Source organism: Falco biarmicus, chromosome 4 (genome assembly GCF_023638135.1).
Source record: "Falco biarmicus isolate bFalBia1 chromosome 4, bFalBia1.pri, whole genome shotgun sequence".
Lineage (NCBI taxonomy): Eukaryota > Metazoa > Chordata > Aves > Falconiformes > Falconidae > Falco > Falco biarmicus.
In genome coordinates, this window is record NC_079291.1 from 67,425,818 (window position 1) to 67,442,601 (window position 16,784).

General features: G+C 59.6%; 3 protein-coding genes across 10 annotated transcripts in view; 2 read left to right on the plus strand and 1 right to left on the minus strand.

Moving 5' to 3' along the window:
• Positions 1-5,841, plus strand: part of MARCHF2 (membrane associated ring-CH-type finger 2) — a 37,775-nt gene extending 31,934 nt beyond the window's left edge. For all 4 annotated transcript variants that reach the window (XM_056337432.1, XM_056337434.1, XM_056337435.1 and 1 more), the window contains exon 5: positions 2,939-5,841. In XM_056337432.1, the coding sequence (XP_056193407.1) occupies positions 2,939-3,097 (159 nt within the window). In that variant the 3' untranslated portion in view covers positions 3,098-5,841. The remainder of the gene's footprint in view (positions 1-2,938) is intronic.
• Positions 5,842-7,267: 1,426 nt separating this feature from the next.
• Positions 7,268-10,479, minus strand: LOC130148628 (thaicobrin-like). 2 transcript variants are annotated; one of them, XM_056337449.1, is made up of 3 exons: positions 10,339-10,479; positions 9,553-9,679; positions 7,268-8,694 (listed from the first exon to the last, which is right to left on the minus strand). In XM_056337449.1, the coding sequence occupies exons 1-3, from the start codon at positions 10,394-10,396 to the stop codon at positions 8,607-8,609; spliced, it is 273 nt and encodes a 90-aa protein (XP_056193424.1). In that variant the 5' UTR covers positions 10,397-10,479; the 3' UTR covers positions 7,268-8,606. The 2 variants fall into 2 exon arrangements, with proteins under 2 accessions (XP_056193424.1, XP_056193423.1); XM_056337448.1 differs by having other exon boundaries at positions 7,268-9,679.
• A 183-nt stretch (positions 10,480-10,662) lies between these two features.
• Positions 10,663-15,546, plus strand: GP1BA (glycoprotein Ib platelet subunit alpha). Of its 4 annotated transcripts, none has more exons than XM_056337313.1 (2): positions 10,663-10,806; positions 13,043-15,546. In XM_056337313.1, exon 2 carries the CDS (start codon positions 13,046-13,048, stop codon positions 15,221-15,223), a length of 2,178 nt encoding a protein of 725 aa, XP_056193288.1. In that variant the 5' UTR covers positions 10,663-10,806; positions 13,043-13,045; the 3' UTR covers positions 15,224-15,546. The 4 variants fall into 4 exon arrangements, with proteins under 4 accessions (XP_056193288.1, XP_056193289.1, XP_056193287.1 ...); XM_056337314.1 differs by having other exon boundaries at positions 10,664-10,806; positions 12,985-15,546; XM_056337312.1 differs by lacking the exon at positions 10,663-10,806 and adding an exon at positions 11,854-12,406 and having other exon boundaries at positions 12,985-15,546.
• Positions 15,547-16,784: the final 1,238 nt, after the last annotated feature.

Sequence of the window (16,784 nt, forward strand, 5' to 3'; positions counted from 1 at the left end):
ATATTCAAACGGGAGCTGCTCAAGCTGTTGCTGAGAATGAGAAACCACTTCCCGATCCATCTGGATCCAGTGGATTCTAGACTGACACGGGAGCCGTGTTCCCTGGGGTGTCCTGTACCTGCGCGTGGCTGGGAGGGAGGGTCTGGTGCTGGGGGCAGGCAGCCCTCCAGCTCTTGTGCCCGTTCCCTTTTTTTTGAGAAGAAACACAAACTTGGTAGTTGACTGGTTTAGGGGAAAAATAAAATCCAGGAAATATGAAATCTGGGAAATGTTTGACCCCTAAATAATGTGCCCTCATGTTCCTCCATGCTTTGTGCTGCCCGGCACAGGTGTTGGTGCCTGAAGGAGGTGCGGACTGGTGGCTGGGGGATCTCTGTGGCCCACAACTAAAATTACTACATGATATTTTTAAGATGTCGGTAGCCCAGAAGAGCGTGTGCAAGGAATGCTCTGGCCCTGAGGAGACCTCTGACTTGTCTCTCATACTGGGTGTTTGGACTCCAGCCCTGAGCCGAGGCTGGGTGGCCAGCCTGCCCTGGCCAGAGCTGGAGGTACTGGGATTTGCAGGAACCTGCACTGGGCGCTGTCTGGGTGGGGTGTTGAACCGATCTATGCTGGGAAGGAGCTTCCTGCAGCTGCCTCGCTTTGCATCTTTTTGGATACGCTGAATTAGGCGGCCAGGAGCTTGCAGCTTGGCGCCAGTCCAGGAAAGCAAATGGGAATTTGCTGTGTAGCACATCTGTGAGCGCTCCCAGCTGAGGGCCCGGAGGAGCCGCGGTGCTGGGGGGCAGCTCCCTGCCCTGCCGCTCCCTGAGCCCTTGGGGGGGGTCCCTTGGCCCCCTCTCTCCAGGGGTCCTGGGTCAGGGACTTCCCTCTGTTTCCCATTCTGTTCCTTCACGTTCTGTTGCTAGCTGGGTTTCTGGGTTTGGATCTTCATTTCGGCGCTCCCGTTCAAAGCCCGGTGTGTGCTCATGCCTTGCCGAGACCCTTTTCTAGCTGTTTGCTGGGAAGCACCACTTTGGGAAGGGAAGAAGTGCAGTTGCTGGAGGAGAAACAGCGGGACCCCAAAACCTAGCAGCTCTGTGGGCAGTAGAGGGGCCACAGCCCGTTTCCCTGCCACCTCATGCATTGATCCCTTAGAGTAACAGCTTTTCCTGGGGTTAGGACATTCCTTGCAACTCTCCCACACAGACGCAGGTGCTAGGGGAGGGTGAGCTGGTGCTGCAGCCTTTGCTGGGGGGGGGGATGCCTGCAGCGAGAGCACTTCATCGGTGCTGCTGACAGAACAGGCAGCAATTGCAGAACAGGCAGCAATTGCAGCGCACAGGGAGCTGCTGGGGGAAGTCTCCACCGCTGCATAAGGGTCATTTCTGTAGAAAGCCGAGCTAAAATTGGAAACTTTAAGAGGAAGTGCTTCCGTCTTCTGTGTCCCAGAACTGGTCTGGAGGAGCTGGAAATCTGGAGGAGCTGGACAAATGGGGTGGGGGTGTGTGTATGTATGAAATAATGAGCCCTGACTAAAATGCTCTAGTTCTGCCGTGCTTTACATCTCCTTGAAGAGGGAAGGACGTTAAATGAAGCCCCTTTATTCACGTTTACTGTATGCAGCTGCAGTTCTGTGCCACCCTGGGCTGTGTGACACAAAGGGCCCTTGCGTGGGTGGGTGGCGATGGCTGTAGTCGGTGTGAGCATTTCGAGAGAGGCTGTGGTCAAGGTTGCAGCTCCTTCCTGTGGAGCAGGAGCTTTCCTTGAGGTTTGCAACGTCAGCTCCCCACTCACATGCTATCCCTGAAGGCTGCAAGATGCATTTGCTTCTTGTTTATCAGCAAGCAACCTTATTTCCACTCTGTGTCCCTCTACATCAGGAAAAAGGGGAGTGGACACATCAATAAGCTAAATTACTTCAGGGCTGTGGCGCAGTTCCATTTTGCATAGCCGATGTCTGAGACCTGTCCAAAAGTAATAGGAATACTGACTTTTCCATGTCAGAGAGAATTTCTGGTGCTTCCTACTTGCCAACTAAATGTTTCCTGTACTCCTTGCAAAACGCGAAAGCTTGGTTTTGATATGGCTGACTGGATTCAGTACTTAATTTTCTTGCTCCCCATTTCTAGGAAAACGAACAGGAGGGAAATATATGCTGGTTTAATTCCTTCTTCAAGGAATTCTAGAAGAGTTTAATTTCAAAGCTAACAAATCGGCAGGAGCTGTGAGGTCACCTGTAGTGTTAATGACTGCAAAAGGGGGCAGCCAGGAGCCCAGCCTGCTGGGGAAGCACAGCTCAAGCTCCCTCTTGCAGGGCTGCGCTGAAACTGCAGGGCCAGCTCCTGCCGGGGGGGCCAGGCTGGGTCCCCTCCAGCCTTTGCACCCTCTCCTGTCTCCCTCCAGGTGGACGAGGCTCCTAGGCCACGGTGTTGTCAGAAAAAAATGAGTCCAGCTGATGCCCTGTTGTTGCAGACCAAGGAGGGAGGGCTTTTGCAAAGGACAGAGAGGATCCACCAGGATCTGGGATGGGGGTGCTTGAGGATTGAGCCTCTTGAGGCTGGCCCTGTTGAGACCCCCTCGTTTTGCCCAGAGAAGGTGCTCCCCTCAGCCCGTGCCTAGGGTGAAGCAGCGAGCTGTGGTTCCCCCCCAGGCTGCTACCCAACCCCCCCGAGCAAACTGTCCCGGCGCTGCCCAGAGCGCCCCGCTGGCTGTGCCGCGCTCAGCCCGCTGCCACCAGGAGTTATTGCTTCCCCCGCGAAGGCTTGGGACGGGGACCACCAACCTGTTGCTGGGGGGTGCTGGTGGGTTTGGCTGGGGGGTGCTGGTGGATCGGCAGGGGATATGCAGAGAGCATGCAGAGGAAGAATGGGTGATGCTGTCTCCCCCCATCCCTCTGCGGCTCCGGCGCTTGCGATGGGGCTGGGATAACCTTGTCCTGTGTTATCGCCCCCAGGTTTCGTTCCGCTACCACTGCCAGCTGTACTCGGAGTGGCGAAGGACCAACCAGAAAGTCCGCCTGATGATCCCAGCCTCGCGGAGCCCGCACCCCGTGCCCCACTCCCTCCTCTCCGCCAAGCTCCTGAAGAAGACCGCGGATGAAACCACCGTCTGAGCCGTCCCTCGGCCACCGTGCCACCTGGCTGCCGGTGCCACCGTGCCACCAGGGCAGCCCTGGGGGGCTGGCAGGAGCGAAGAGGGTCGGGTGGCCCCTCGTGCGCAGGAAACGCGGCGACTGTGGAGGCACCAGGAAACCATCATCCCACCCGAAGGGGCTTTGCGGTCAGCACGTACTTTATACTATGGCAAATGGACGGATAATCAGCGTCTGTCATGTGAAGCGGCCCAAAAGAGCCAGATGGCAGAATATGCCTGTCTGCAGGGACACTTTCCTATAAATACCATACGTGGAAAATATCTCCCCCCTCTCTCTATATATATATCTCTCTATATATAATATTATTTTTTAATGGCCATGCATATTGTGTTTCAGTCCTTTTGAGTTGATGTTCTAAGCTTCAGTATAGAAGCTGGCAGCCTGATCTCATTCAGAGGTTAAATCTATGCCTTTTCTCCAAATGAGCATATAAAGAACACTTTTCAGTGACCGTTCTTGAAAATCCCCTTCTCCTTTGCACTAAATTGGTTTTGATAATACTGCGGCAGCCTTTCCCGTTACTATTTGGTCTCTTTCGTGGTGTTTCTGTCCTTTCTAGAAAGTTGTGTGTTTTTAATAATTATTATAATGCCAGAAGGAGTAAAATGACATAACGCTGAATGGAGACATTTTGTAAAGTACTGTAATTTTGAGAATTTCAAAATAAGTTTCAAAATGAGAAAATTTTTTCCTGCGCAGACATGATCTCACAAAATGCTTTCCTTGCAGATCCTGGCTCATCCCCAGGACTCGGATGCACTCAGCTCTTGATATGTCTGGCAAAGGTAGATGGAGGATCTGAGGGGGGGAAGCAACGGCTCATACTAGCTAAACCCACCATTGCCTTTTGCTTTTAAAAGATTCAGAAAGGAGTTTTCCCGACCCCGAAAGGTGAGCGTGGGAGGCTGCTTGCTGATGTCCTTTCACCATCTTGAGGCTGGACCTCTTGTAGTATCACTTACACACGTATGTTACGGGACGGGCCGTGCTCCGCAGCCCCTCGGCAGGATGCAGGTGGTCTCGGCTGTCCCTGTGCGCTTTATTTGCACATTCCTTGGCGGCGGCTGGAGGAGCTGCTGTGATTTGGTTCATCCCTGAAAGCGCTGCCTGCCTGTTATGTGTCCTTTAGTGAAACACTCTAATTTGCTGATTCTCAGAAAACAGGCTCTGGGTCCCTTCTCCGCGGGGCTGGCATCCCTCCTCTTCCTTCATCCTCCTGTGTTTCCAGCACATCCAGCTAATGAACCCTTCTGTCTTGGAGCGTCCGATCTACCAAGGGTCTCCCTGAGTTTGGCTTTAGTCTTCGGCTCTTCTTGGCCTCCCTGCCCTGCCAGACGATGCCTGTGCTTGGTGCTGCGCTTTCCCGAGCCCCGTGAGTGGGGTGGGTTGTACGGACACGGCCCTGCTGAGCGGTCCGGAGCTGTGTGCCTGGTGTCAGCCTTGGCTCTCCTCCCGCAGTGCTGAGGGCAGGGAGGGAGGCGGCAGCCCCAAGGTGCCTGTGTCCTCGCAGTGGGTGGTGGCAGTCACACACCGTGTCCCTCTGCTCCTTCGCCGAACCCAAGTGGATCGGGCCAGTGCCCTGCTAGGTCAAGACCTTTGATTTCTTGAATTGAAAGCACCTTATGCCATTCTTCCTTCTCTCTAGCTGTAAAGCAGGATGCTTTTTCCCAAGTGTTCCCTGGCCCCCTAGGCTGGAAGTCGTTGGTGGCGTGAGCGGTGGGGACCAGTGTCCTGCCTCTCCCTGCGTTGCTCCAGCCCTGGGGTCTGCTGTGTGTCTGCTCTTCTCCTCCATCTCCCATCCCAGGGTTCTGGTGCAACTCGGTGATGCCCCGGCACATCTTGCAGCAGCCTCTCTCTGCCCAGCTGGGGGCCCCCGTGGGCTGGTCCGAGCTGGTCTCGGGTGTGAGTGCGAAGGTCTCATTTGATCCCAGGGTGAGCGTCTTCTGCCACTGCCAGCCTGTGCATCTCTGCTCCCTTCTCTCTGCCAGCCCCCCTGCCTCTCCCCTTCTGCCACGTACCCACGGGCACCTTCCCTTTTCCCTGTCGTGCAGGGATGGCTCGGCCCCTGGGGGCTCACAGTGCAGCCCAGCTGCACTTAATGGTCCCTGCGCAGCATCCTGCATCAAGTCGGCTTGTGCAGGCACTGCCTGCCCCTGCACACCCCTTCCCGTGGCAGTGAGCGCTGCACCGCTGCTCTGTGCCTTGTCCTGGGTGCCCCTTCCTTCAGCCCCTCCCCAGCAAACCCCACGGCACCAGGACATTCCCAGTGAAGAAAAATTTGGGGGTTTAGTTTGACCTTCCCAGCCTTGGAAACTTGGTCTTGCAACTTCCCAGCAAGGAGCTTGGTCTTGCAACGCGTCTAGTTCTGGCAGGTAATGAAGGATGCGCGTTCCCCTAGCAAGGACCTAATGGAGCCAGTGTTTCAAACCCACTCCTGATCCAAATATGCAACTGTGAAAGCCAGAAGTCCCTGGCTGGGGCCAGCGGGGGCCCGGCCCTGTGCTGCTGCGCGGCTGTGGCTTCACCCTCAGCTTCGTTGTCTTTATCGTAGTTGCCAATAATTGGAGTTGTTGCATGTGCCCCTGCAAAACCCAATAGCGACTCTTTGAGTCTTCTCCTCCTTCCCGGAGGAGATGTTCAGCACGTTCCAGTGTCACGGGGAAATGGGCTGTGCAATTATGTAAATAAAAGTGAGACAAACATTGGGCTGTTGTGTGGTTACTGGGGAGGGAAGGGTCCGGGCTGGCTCCCTGATCGCCAGCCCTGTGTGCCTGGGGGTGGCCTTCCTGACACCCCTCCCCCCCCCCCAGCAGAGCTGGCATGAGGTTTCCTATTTGAGCTGAAGTTGGACAAACCCTGAGGCTTTTCGTCATTTCTCTTGCCTGCATGCAGAAACCTCCCTGGGGTGAGCCAGGGGATTCCTCTTGGCATCTCCAGAGGGTGGGTGTGGGGCTGCACGGGGCCATCTGGGTGTTAGTCTGGACCATGCTGGGGGGGGTGGGTGATGTTTGTCAGTGTGGACAGCGAGGCTGTGATTTTCATACGTTTGGGGGGGGGGGAGCAAATCCACCCCTGCTTCTGGGTGGGGAAGGGGTCCCGGCTCCAACTGCGTGTGACCTGAGGAGCTGTGTCCCTCTGGAGGCTGCTGTGGCCACCCTGCCCTCCTGTATCCCCACCTGGCTAGTCCTTGGGGGCTCCCACCCACTTACAAACCTGCCGCCCCCACCTACAACCCCTCCACCATGAGCCTCGAAGGCTGGCAAGCTCCTGCCTGCGGAGAGCAGGAACTGGGAGCCGAGATCCGTGGGCTTCCCCCGCCCCACCACTGTGGAAGAGGCTTGGAGCAGAGCTCTGGGCAAGGAACGGCTGTTTCTGGGGTTGTCCTTCATTTAAAGGAGCCACGAGGGGACTGAGGGGCACAGCGGTGGCAGCGGGGCGGCTGGGTGAGGAGGACGCAGCCCTACCCGGCACCCCTGGCACGGGGGATGCTCCGTAGCCCCCCAAGCCTGGGCAGCCTCCGCGTGGCAGTCCCTGTGCCTGGCCTGATGCGAGTCCTGCATCGGCTCGAGAAACCACACGTGCACGGTCACCTTTCTGGGATGCGCCGGTAAGATTTAAATCTCCAAATAATTTTGTGAGTGGAATTATAATCACTGCTTTTTAACAAATCAGTGTACCCAAGGATTCATCAGTGTTCGGCTATTATTTGTTTCTCTGGTTGTGATGAGGCCCTGAGGAAGAAAATTGAGAGGTTTTCTTCTTCTGCAGCCAAAGAACTAACACCTGGAATTTGCTGAAGTTTAGGAAGAGGCTGTAAGAATCGATGGTTTGAGACTTGCTGGTTTGTAGGACTGCCAGGATTTGTGGCATTGCATGGCAGAAGCAAAAACCAGGAATAACCAAAGCTATCTAAACAACCAATAAATAACCGAAATTCAAATGCTGGTGAAATGCATGTGAAAATAAAGGGTGTTCCACCAGACCTCGCTGGCAGAAGAGGGGGGCTTTAAGCGCGTTGGCTCCATCTACTTCTGCTGAAAAAGCTGACTGTGGAAAGGAGGTTGGGGCTGGAGCAGGGCAGGGGGAGGTTTCGAAGAATGGTGAAGAAAAACAACGCTACAAACAACCTCTTCCTACAACGTTTAATACAACCTCTGGGAAGGGGGGTTATGGAGAAGCGCCTGTGAAGTCCCAGCTTGCTCCAGGGTGAAGCCACCCCTTCTCCTTGAAGTCCATGGTGACCCGGTGGGTTTGGCTGCGGTGCTGCGCAGGGCTGGATTCCGGCTCTCCCCAGACACGCGCCCAGCTGCCTTGGTGCTGTGGGCTCTCGCCTCCCGGTGTGCTCGTGGAGGTGCTGAGCCGCAGCCCTGATGGGTGAGCTCGGCTCGTCCTGCACGGGCGCAGCATCGGCTGAGGCTGCAGGCGCTGTGGAGGTGCTGGCACCGAGATGCGGGCAGCCGTTTGGAGACCTCACCCAGCCAGGAGCATGAGGTGCCCCTGCTCTTGGGACTGGCTCCTTGGGTGGTCTCCTGGGTTGTGCCACTGGGTTGCTGGTCCCATGGACGTGTGATGCTCAGGTGCACCAGGGTGTCACCTGTCCCCGTACAATGCTGGTGACATTGGTGAGCCCATCCCCTAGTGCCAGGGCAGTGTATCTGTGCCTGACCCAGTGCGGCAACTCCTCCCAGCTACTGGAGTAGACCAGGGAGACCAGTGCTGTTGCCACCACAAAGGTGACGAGTGAGTTGGCACTAAGAGAGTCCAACCAGCAACGTGGAAGAAACCAAGGCTGGACCCAGGCAACGTTCCCCTTCAGCTACACTCACCTTTTCTTCTCCTGAGAGCAGGAGTTAGCAGGAGAGGACAAAGCAGGGTCCCTGGCGTGGGGTCCCCCCACCCTTCCCAGGCCCAGCGTGTCCTTTGAACATCATTTCCCCGAAATGCCGGTTCTCCGGAGCGGATCTAAGCTGGAAGGCACATCCTCTGGGTTTGTCCCATTGGGAGAAAAGGTGACTGAGGGGCAACCTCACTGCTCCCTGCAGCTTGCCAAGGAGGGGATGCAGAGCGGGAGGTGCCGAGCTCTTCTCCCTGGGATCCAGGGACAGGACGCGTGGGAATGGCTCAAAGCTGCACCAGGGGAGGTGCAGACCTGACAGCAGGAAACATTTCTTTACCGAGAGGGTGTTCAAATACGGGAACGGGCTTCCTCGAGAGGTAGTCGATGCCCCAAGCCCGTCAGTGTTTGAGAGGCACTTGGACATTGCCCTTAATAACGTGCTTTAACTTGGTCAGCCCCGAATCGCTCAGGCAACTGGCCTAGATGGCCGTTGTGGGTCCCTTCCACCCAAACTGTTCTCGTCTGGTCCCTATGTGAGGGAAGGAGACCTTGGGGTGGGGGAGGTCGAGGAACGGCGGATCTGTGGGAATTGCCTTCCCTGCGGACTTCAGGCACTGCGCAGCTTCTTGCTCACCCCCCTCGGCAGTCCCTGCAGCTTTCACTAGTGCTCCGCTGCAACGCACGTGCTGGTGAGAGCTCGCAGTAAGGCAAGGAGAGGCTTTGGATGTATGGAGAAGATAAGCGTTATCATGAGCTCCAGCACCCAGCTATGTTTGGGGTTCTTTTTTTTTAACCTAATCATTAAGCTTAGTAGAAAAAAAGCCAGGGACACTATTCCAGCAGCTTTTAAGGAGTCTGACCCTGCTGTATTTTTCATGACCTTGTCCAGAGCAGCTCTGCAGTGCCCTGGCACTTGATGCCACTTCTCTGCCCTGGGGCCACCTGGCATCAAGCTCCTGCATGCACTGAACCTCTGTGCTCCCCGCTGCCTCTGCACTCCCAGCTGTGGGGTGGGGGGGATGAAGGAGGCTCTTTGGTGGGCTCCATCGCCAAGCTCTGCCCGTCCTCCCAGTTGGTGGCCAGAGGAACCATGTGAGGAGAAGCCAGCAGGATGCAGGACCCTCCCAGTTCCCAGCACCAAGACCCAAGTCGCCTTTCCAGCCGTCCCCCCACCCCTCCATGTCAAGGGCACAGCCTGAGCCATGAGTCCATCCCCACCCAGAGCCACGGGAGCAGCCTCTCCCCGGGACACGGAGCCAGGCAGAAAGCAAAGACCTGGGCTTTGGTGTCAGCATCAGCAAACGCCACCCGCCTGGCTGTGACATCCAGGCAGACCTGGATGGCCCTGGGGAGGCAAGCAAGGTGCAGGGGGGTCCAGTCAGGGTCAGTGAAAGCATGGTATTGTCCAAACCACTGCCCCACGGCCCAGATCCCCTCCTGGGGGGTAAAACTGAGGACCCCCTTCCTCCTGACAGACTCCTGGGCCACCCCCACAGCCCACCAGTCCCCCGCCTGAGCCACCTCCACCGCCCAGCGGTGCATCCCCCCCGTGAAGCCCTGGGCGCCCAGCACGCACGGCTCCGTGTCAAACCGCTCGGGGCTGTCGGGCAGCGAGGTCCACTCGTCCCCCCGGCCTACGCCTCGCTGGTCACCGGCCAGGATGAGGAAGGGGTTGGCAGTGGCTGGGTCCAGCGTCACGTCGGCTGGGGACAGAGGAGGAGAAGCTGCTCAGGACAGGCAGCCCCCGGGGTGCGTCGGGGCTGCATCCATCCCAGCAAGAGGAAGGACAGGGCGAGTTCCCTTCCCCTGCCTAGAGATGTCCAGCATGGGGTGGAGAACCCCCTCGTGTGGGACTGCCCCAGCCTCGCCCCCAGCCCCTGTCCAGCCCCTGCTCCCGATCCAGGAGCTTCCATGTGCTCCCTGGCCAAGGAGACCTCAGCCTCCTGGAGGAGGGATGCACCTGGGTGGGTGGTGCACATCTGCTGTGCAGACCCCCGGACCTGGGCAGGGGTGTCTCCAGTGCTGCAAGAGCAAAACAGGCACGTCTGGGCACAGATGCGTGCGGACGGCGACAGGCATCACCCCAAGAGCAAGACCCATGGCCCCACGTTCCCGTTTCTTTCTGTGGGTGATGGAGGGAGCCAAGGATGGCAGCTCAGGAGTCTTTGGTGGTGGTGGTGGCTCTACAGAGAAGCATGAGGAATTCAGCTGGGAGTGTTGCAGCCACCAAATCTCAACCCTGTGACAAGGGCTGGGACAAGCCCCAGGTGCTCTGACCCTACGTAGCTCTTGCACAAAGCAGGATGCATTTCTCTCCTTGATAGAGGACAGTTCCCCCTCCTCTTCCCTTCTGAGAGCTCACCTCTTCCATTCAACTCCTCCACCTCATCGGCCAAGGTCTCACTCTCTTCCCTCTCCATCCTGGATACCAGAAAAAAAACAGCAAGAGGGGAGGCAGGATTCCCTGCTGAATGTGGAAATCGCAGGGCTCAGAGATGCTGAAGAAGCAGAAAGGATGACGGGACGGTCACAGCGTGCAGGGGCTTTCCAGGCGCCAGCCCTCAGCTGCCAGCTGACTTCTGGAAAGGTCTTGGATGGGTTGGAACATCTCCAGGCTGCTCTTCGCTGCCGTGATCTCCTCGGCAGCTGGTGGCCGGACGGGGCTCGCCCAGCTTTTCCCGCTGGTTCCAGCAGATCGAAGCCCAGGGAAACTGGCTGGGCTGGAGCACCGCGGGGGCTCCAGCACCTTCTCCTCTGCGGGATCACACGCCGGAGCTTCTCCCTCCACTCCTCTTGGCGACCACCCCCCACGCCCTGAGGCTGCTCTCAGGTATGTGACCTCGTCTGACACTTGACTTCGGGAGCTCCCTCCTGACGTTCCTGTGGTGCTTCCATCCTGCTGGCAGCGCAGGATCTGCTGTATCTCCCCTCCCCTCGGCCAGCTGCAGTTGGCTGATAAGAGCCCCTGCTCGGCTGGGAGAGCCTCAATCTTCCTGCCGCAGGATGCCCGGAGCCCTCCTGGGTCAGTGGCACCGTGGGCACCTCCAGCCCGGTGCAATGTCACTTGGGGACACCAGCCACAGCCCAGTGGCCATGCTCTGGGTGTCCAGGCTGCGTAGTGCGGTGAGAGAAGGGATCTGGCTCCTTACAGGCGCTGCTCGCCCACGTTTCTGGCGCTGCCGCTGGGTTTCAGCGTGGTGACGTTTGCAGGGCGCGTGTTGCCTTGATGCTCGGCTGGCAGAGGCGGGGTGGCAGGTGATGGGCTTTGCATCCCCCCGCTCCATTCTACAGGCAGATTTCACTGTGTGGGGGTGATGGCCTCACCTCCTCTCGTAGGGAACCTGGGAGGTGGCACCTGCTCCGCTTTGTCACGTCGCTCTGAAAGCCCCTGGTCGAGCAAAAATAAAGCAGAGAACAAGGGGACCTGTTGCCGGGTGGCTCTGCTGACGTGCTGGGACGGGGGGCGGGGAGGCAGGACTGGGGGCAGTGGGAAGGCAGGACTGGGGGCAGTGGGAAGGCAGGGATGGGGGCAGTGGGAAGGCAGGGATGGGGCAGTGGGAAGGCAGGACTGGGGGCAGTGGGAAGGCAGGGATGGGGCAGTGGGAAGGCAGGACTGGGGGCAGTGGGAAGGCAGGGATGGGGCAGTGGGAAGGCAGGACTGGGGGCAGTGGGAAGGCAGGACTGGGGGCAGTGGGAAGGCAGGGATGGGGCAGTGGGAAGGCAGGACTGGGGGCAGTGGGAAGGCAGGGATGGGGGCAGTGGGAAGGCAGGGATGGGGCAGTAGGAAGGCAGGGCTGGGGGCAGTGGGAAGGCAGGGATGGGGGCAGTGGGAAGGCAGGGATGGGGCAGTGGGAAGGCAGGACTGGGGGCAGTGGGAAGGCAGGACTGGGGCAGTGGGAAGGCAGGACTGGGGGCAGTGGGAAGGCAGGGATGGGGGCAGCCAGCCACGGGGACGTGCAGGAGCTGTTTGGGGCCACCACACCAGCCAGGCTGCAGTCCCACCTCGGGCACCTCAAGGACCATGGTGGCCCTGAGCATCGAGGAGCTGCCCTGCAGCAGGGGAAGGGGCAAAGTGTTGTGCCAGGGACTCTTCTGGGCTGTAAGAAGGTGTGGGGCGGGGGGCTTGCAAGGGCTCCTCCTGGCTGCGACCCTCCCTCAATTACTGTGCAGAAGCAATTAGGGAGCCGGTCTCTGGCCAAGACTTTTCCAAGGAGCTGGCAGAGCGGAGTGGGGGTGCCGGGAAGGCGAGGGCTGTGCTGAAGGACAGAAGATGGTTTTGGCTGCTCAGGAAGCCGCAGCTCCTTCCCCACAGCTGCCTGTGCCGATAGCGGGGCTGGGCAGCCCTGGCACTGGCTCTGCCGCCAGCGCAGCGCCCGCTCCTCAGCCAGGAGGGAGGCGAAGCAGCACAGCGCATGGTGGCATGTCCAGGGGTGAGTCCCAGGGGAGCAGTGTCTGTCGGGGCTGGGCACACAGCGGGGAAGCTCTTTCCCCGTGATTCATGCTCCTATCTCAGGAGCCCAAACGGTGCAAAGGGCTCAGCTGGCGTTAGGGAAGAGCGCGGTCGGGAATCACACGGCCTGGCCAGGCTGGGCTGGGTGTGAGCACCACGGAGCTTTCGCAGCGGTGAGGGTAGCAATGCCACCCTGGCGGAGGGCACACTGCCACAAGGAGGTGTGTGAACCGGGTTCTCCCTCCCAGGGAGGAGGAGGAGGTGAGCAAAGCAATGGTGCCGCCTCGCTGAGCCCGCTGCGCTCTCAGGACGAGGTGGCAGGGTAGGTGCTGCCCATGGGTGCGGGACTCATCGCTCCCACACACCCTCCCAGAGGGGAGCTGTGGGGCTCAGAGGGCTCCCAGGGGGTCTGGTGGCGGATGCCAGCTCTGTTGTGGGGCTCAGAGGGCTCCCAGGGGGTCTGGTGGGGGATGCCAGCTCTGTTGTGGGGCTCAGAGGGCTCCCAGGGGGTCTGTCGGGGGATGCCAGCTCTGTTGCACGCGGTGCTTGCGTGAGCAGAAAGGCGATGTGTAGGTGAGTGCCTGCTGTGCCCAAGCGTCTCAGCTGTCCCCTCCAGGCCATGCAGGTCCCTGCCCTGCTCCTGCTCATCCTCCTGGCCCTGGGCACCACGGACGGGCTGCCCTGCCCCTCGGAGATGAACAAAGTCAAAGATCTGCTGGAGCTGAACTGCACAGGGCTGGCTCTCAGCGCGGTGCCCTCAGACCTGCCTGAGGACATGGGCATCCTGCTGCTCAGTGCCAACCACCTGACATCCCTCTCCACCGACACCTTCCTGAGCTTCACCCAGCTGCAGGACCTCGACCTGTCCGACAACAAGCTGGTGGCTCTGCATACGGGGTCGCAGCTGACATCCCTGAAGGAGCTGATCCTCTCCTACAACGAGCTGAAGGACCTGCCCGCCCTGCAGGCTCTGCCCGGGCTCACCCGCCTGGCCGTGGCCCACAACAGCCTGGTGGCACTGGCCCCAGAGGCTTTCCGTGCCGTGCCGCTGCTGCAGGACCTGGACCTGCGAGGGAACCAGCTGCAGACGCTGCCCAAGGAGGTCTTTGGAGGGCTGGAGGCTCTCAAGGAACTGGACCTCTCAGACAACCTCCTGGAGGAGCTCCCCAAGGAGCTGCTGTGGGGTCTGAAACGTCTGGAGACCCTCTGGCTCTCGGGGAACCGCCTGCAGACCCTGCCCGCTGGCTTCTTCCCGGAGAGCCACTTCTTCATGTACGTCTTCCTGACTGAGAACCCCTGGCACTGCGAGTGCAACCTGCGCTACCTGCGGGCCTGGATCAGGTCCAACGAAGGCAGTGTCTACCAGCCAGAGCGGAGCCTGGAGGAGACAAAGGTGGAGGTTGCCCCTGAGAAGGTGCTGTGCCACAGCCCTGCCGAGCATCAGCGGAAGCCCGTCATCCACTTCAAACCCAACTGTGGCAATGTGGGGGATGAGGATGAGGAGGAAGAGGAAGAATATGGCTATGGGGAAGAAACGATGGAGAAAAATATCATGATCACCTCCCACACACACCCGTCCACCCCCAAAGAGCCCACCACCATGCCCCGTGCTGTTACCTGGCCTCCCCTCGCTGCCACAAGACCCCCCTCCAGCACCCCTTGTAGCTCCACCCTCACCTCAAGCACTTCTCTTGCGACTTCAAGCACCAGCACTCCCAGCACCACCACTCCTGCGCCAACCAGTCCCACCGTCACACCCACACCGACCCCCAGCACTCCCGCCAGTACCCCACGCAGACCCACCACCCCCGTCTCTGCCACCTCACCGCCAACCACCATGAGCACCAGACCTCCCCGCGCCAGCAGCCATCCCCAAACCGCCCTCACCGCCAGTGCTGCCAGCACCCATGCCCCTCGCATGGTGGCCACCAGCACATTTTCCACCGCCTCCACAGCAGTGCCTTCTGCTGCCGGGCTAGAGGCCTCTTCCACTGTCAGATCTTCATCTCCTCCTCTAATGCTGACAATGCCAACGGTCTCCACCACCATGCTTTCCACTCCTGCCCCAACACCGCCAGGTCCCCTGGACACCACACGCTTCACCCAGCCTGCACCTTCCCCTCCACCTGAACCTTCCCCTCCACCTGCACCTTCCCCTCCACCTGCACCTTCCCCTCCACCTGTGCCTCTGCCACACTGCCCGTGCTCCACCCCAGCGCTGGACGTCCCCATGCTGCGCTCACGGGCAGGTGGGGAGGGTCCGCAGTGGGGGCAATGGGTGCTGAGGAACTGCTGTCTACTGCACTGGGTGCTCTACCTGGTGTCCTTGGCTCTGCTGGTGCTGACCGTGCTGGCTCTAGCAGGCTGGCTGGCGTGGATGTGGCTGGCAAGCCGGACCCCCTGGCACAAGCCCCTGCAGACCCAAGAGGTGCGGGAGCCACTGCTGAGGTGGAGGGGGGTGACCGGGAGCCCTGCAATGCATCTCAGCAGCTTCAAAAGCCCCCTCCGGCGCCCCACGTTCTGTACCATCAAGGAAGTAGAGCTGTGCCCTGAGGTCATCTACTGCACCATTAAAGACCTGGGAATGCAGCACGGTCCTCCTGCACGTTCCTCCTTCTGCACCACAAAGGAGCTGTGGGTCCACCACAGTCCCCCGAGCGCTTCCTTCAAGTCTTTCTCCGGGAAGCTGGTGGCTGCAGACCTGGGCCCCCCATGGACCTCTTCTGCTTACAGCCTGGACAGGGGCGTTGAGGCCATCGGTGAGGTCAGGGTGAAATACGCCGGCAACACCTTGTGAATGCTTCTGCGTGCGAGGAGAAAGGGGGGGGGGTGTCATGGCTCTGCTTCACCCCCCTTGTTTTACAAAAGATCCGCTTGCTCAGGGGAAGCCAGCCAGCTCCTCCTAGTAGTGTGCTCCCGTTCCCTGAGGTTTCTAGATCTGAAATTATCCCTCAGGCACTCGGGCAGGGGGACACAGTGTCCTCAGTGGGTCGGTGATGGTCTGCCATCAGTGATGCTGCCACTGCCCGGCTTGGGTCCAGCACTCGTGTTTGGGGGATGCAGGTAGACGCGCTACGCTTTCAGCTGTCAGCCACAGAATAAATGTTCTCTTTGCTGCAATTTCAAGTGGCTGCTCCTTTCACTGCCTTGGACCTCCCGCAGTCCTGGCGGGGTACGGGGAGTGACAGATTTGTCTTCAGAGCTTGGAAGAGTGAAGCCAGCGAGGAAAAGTCCACTTCACGCCGGCTCCTTGGCTTTTGCCCCAGATGCACCATCCTTCCCTGTGGGATTGAATTAAATGGGCAAAGCATCCCAACTGTCCCAACAGCTGCGTGCCCAGCTGTCACCTAATGAGCTCGGGAACCAGGGGTGCCAGTGCCCCTGTACAACCCATGGTGGGATGGCTGGAAATGGAGGAGGAGGGCTGGAGGCTTCAGAGGCGACGGATTTGTAAGGGATCACACCAGGACAGTGCCCAGGGGCTGGCCAGACTTTGTGGCCACCTGTGGAGAAGTCACCCACACATTTTGGCAGGTGTGAGAGACCCTCAGGGGGAGCCAAGAGAGCCCCCAGGAGCCCCCAACTCCTGCCACAGTGGCTGACAGGAGCTGGGCAAGGCTAAGCCCCCCCCAGCTATGTAAGGAGCCCAAGGGAGCGCGGGTGCCCAGGTGGCAGGTGACATGGCACGGCAGTTTGCAGGGGACACGCAGGCAGGGCACCGCGGTGCTGCCATGCGCCCTGGCCACAGGGACCAGCAGGCGCCTGAGCTGGGCCAGCAGGGGCGTAGCCAGTGGACCAAGGGGGGTGACCACCCCCCTCTGCTCAGCACCCCTCAGACCACATCTGAAATACTATTTGGGGGAACCATGAGAAGCTGCAGCTCTCCCCTACACACCCCGGCGTGCCCGATTCTCCCCTACACACCCCGGGGTGCCCGATTCTCCCCTACGCATCCCGGCGTGCCCGATTCTCCCCTACACACCCCGGCGTGCCCGATTCTGCCCTACACACCCCGGCGTGCCCGATTCTCCCCTACACACCCCGGCATGCCCGATTCTCCCCTACGCATCCCGGCGTGCCCGATTCTCCCCTACACATCCCGGGGTGCCCGATTCTGCCCTACACACCCTGGCATGCCCGATTCTCCCCTACGCATCCCGGCGTGCCCGATTCTCCCCTACGCATCCCGGCGTGCCCGATTCTCCCCTACACATCCCGGGGTGCCCGATTCTCCCCTACACACCCTGGCATGCCCGATTCTCCCCTACACATCCCGGCGTGCCCGATTCTCCCCTACACACCCGGGGGTGCCTGATTCTCCCCTACACATCCCGGCGTGCCCGATTCTCCCCTACACA

What these genes read in the sequence shown, in the direction of transcription:
- LOC130148628 (XM_056337448.1), bottom strand. Translation starts at nt 10,396, where the DNA reads ATGGAGAGGGAAGAGAGTGAGACCTTGGCCGATGAGGTGGAGGAGTTG. An exon ending in GGAGGAGTTGAATGGAAGAG is followed by an intron (nt 9,680 to 10,338) that starts GTGAGCTCTCAG and finishes CTCTGTCCCCAG; the next exon opens with CCGACGTGACGCTGGACCCA.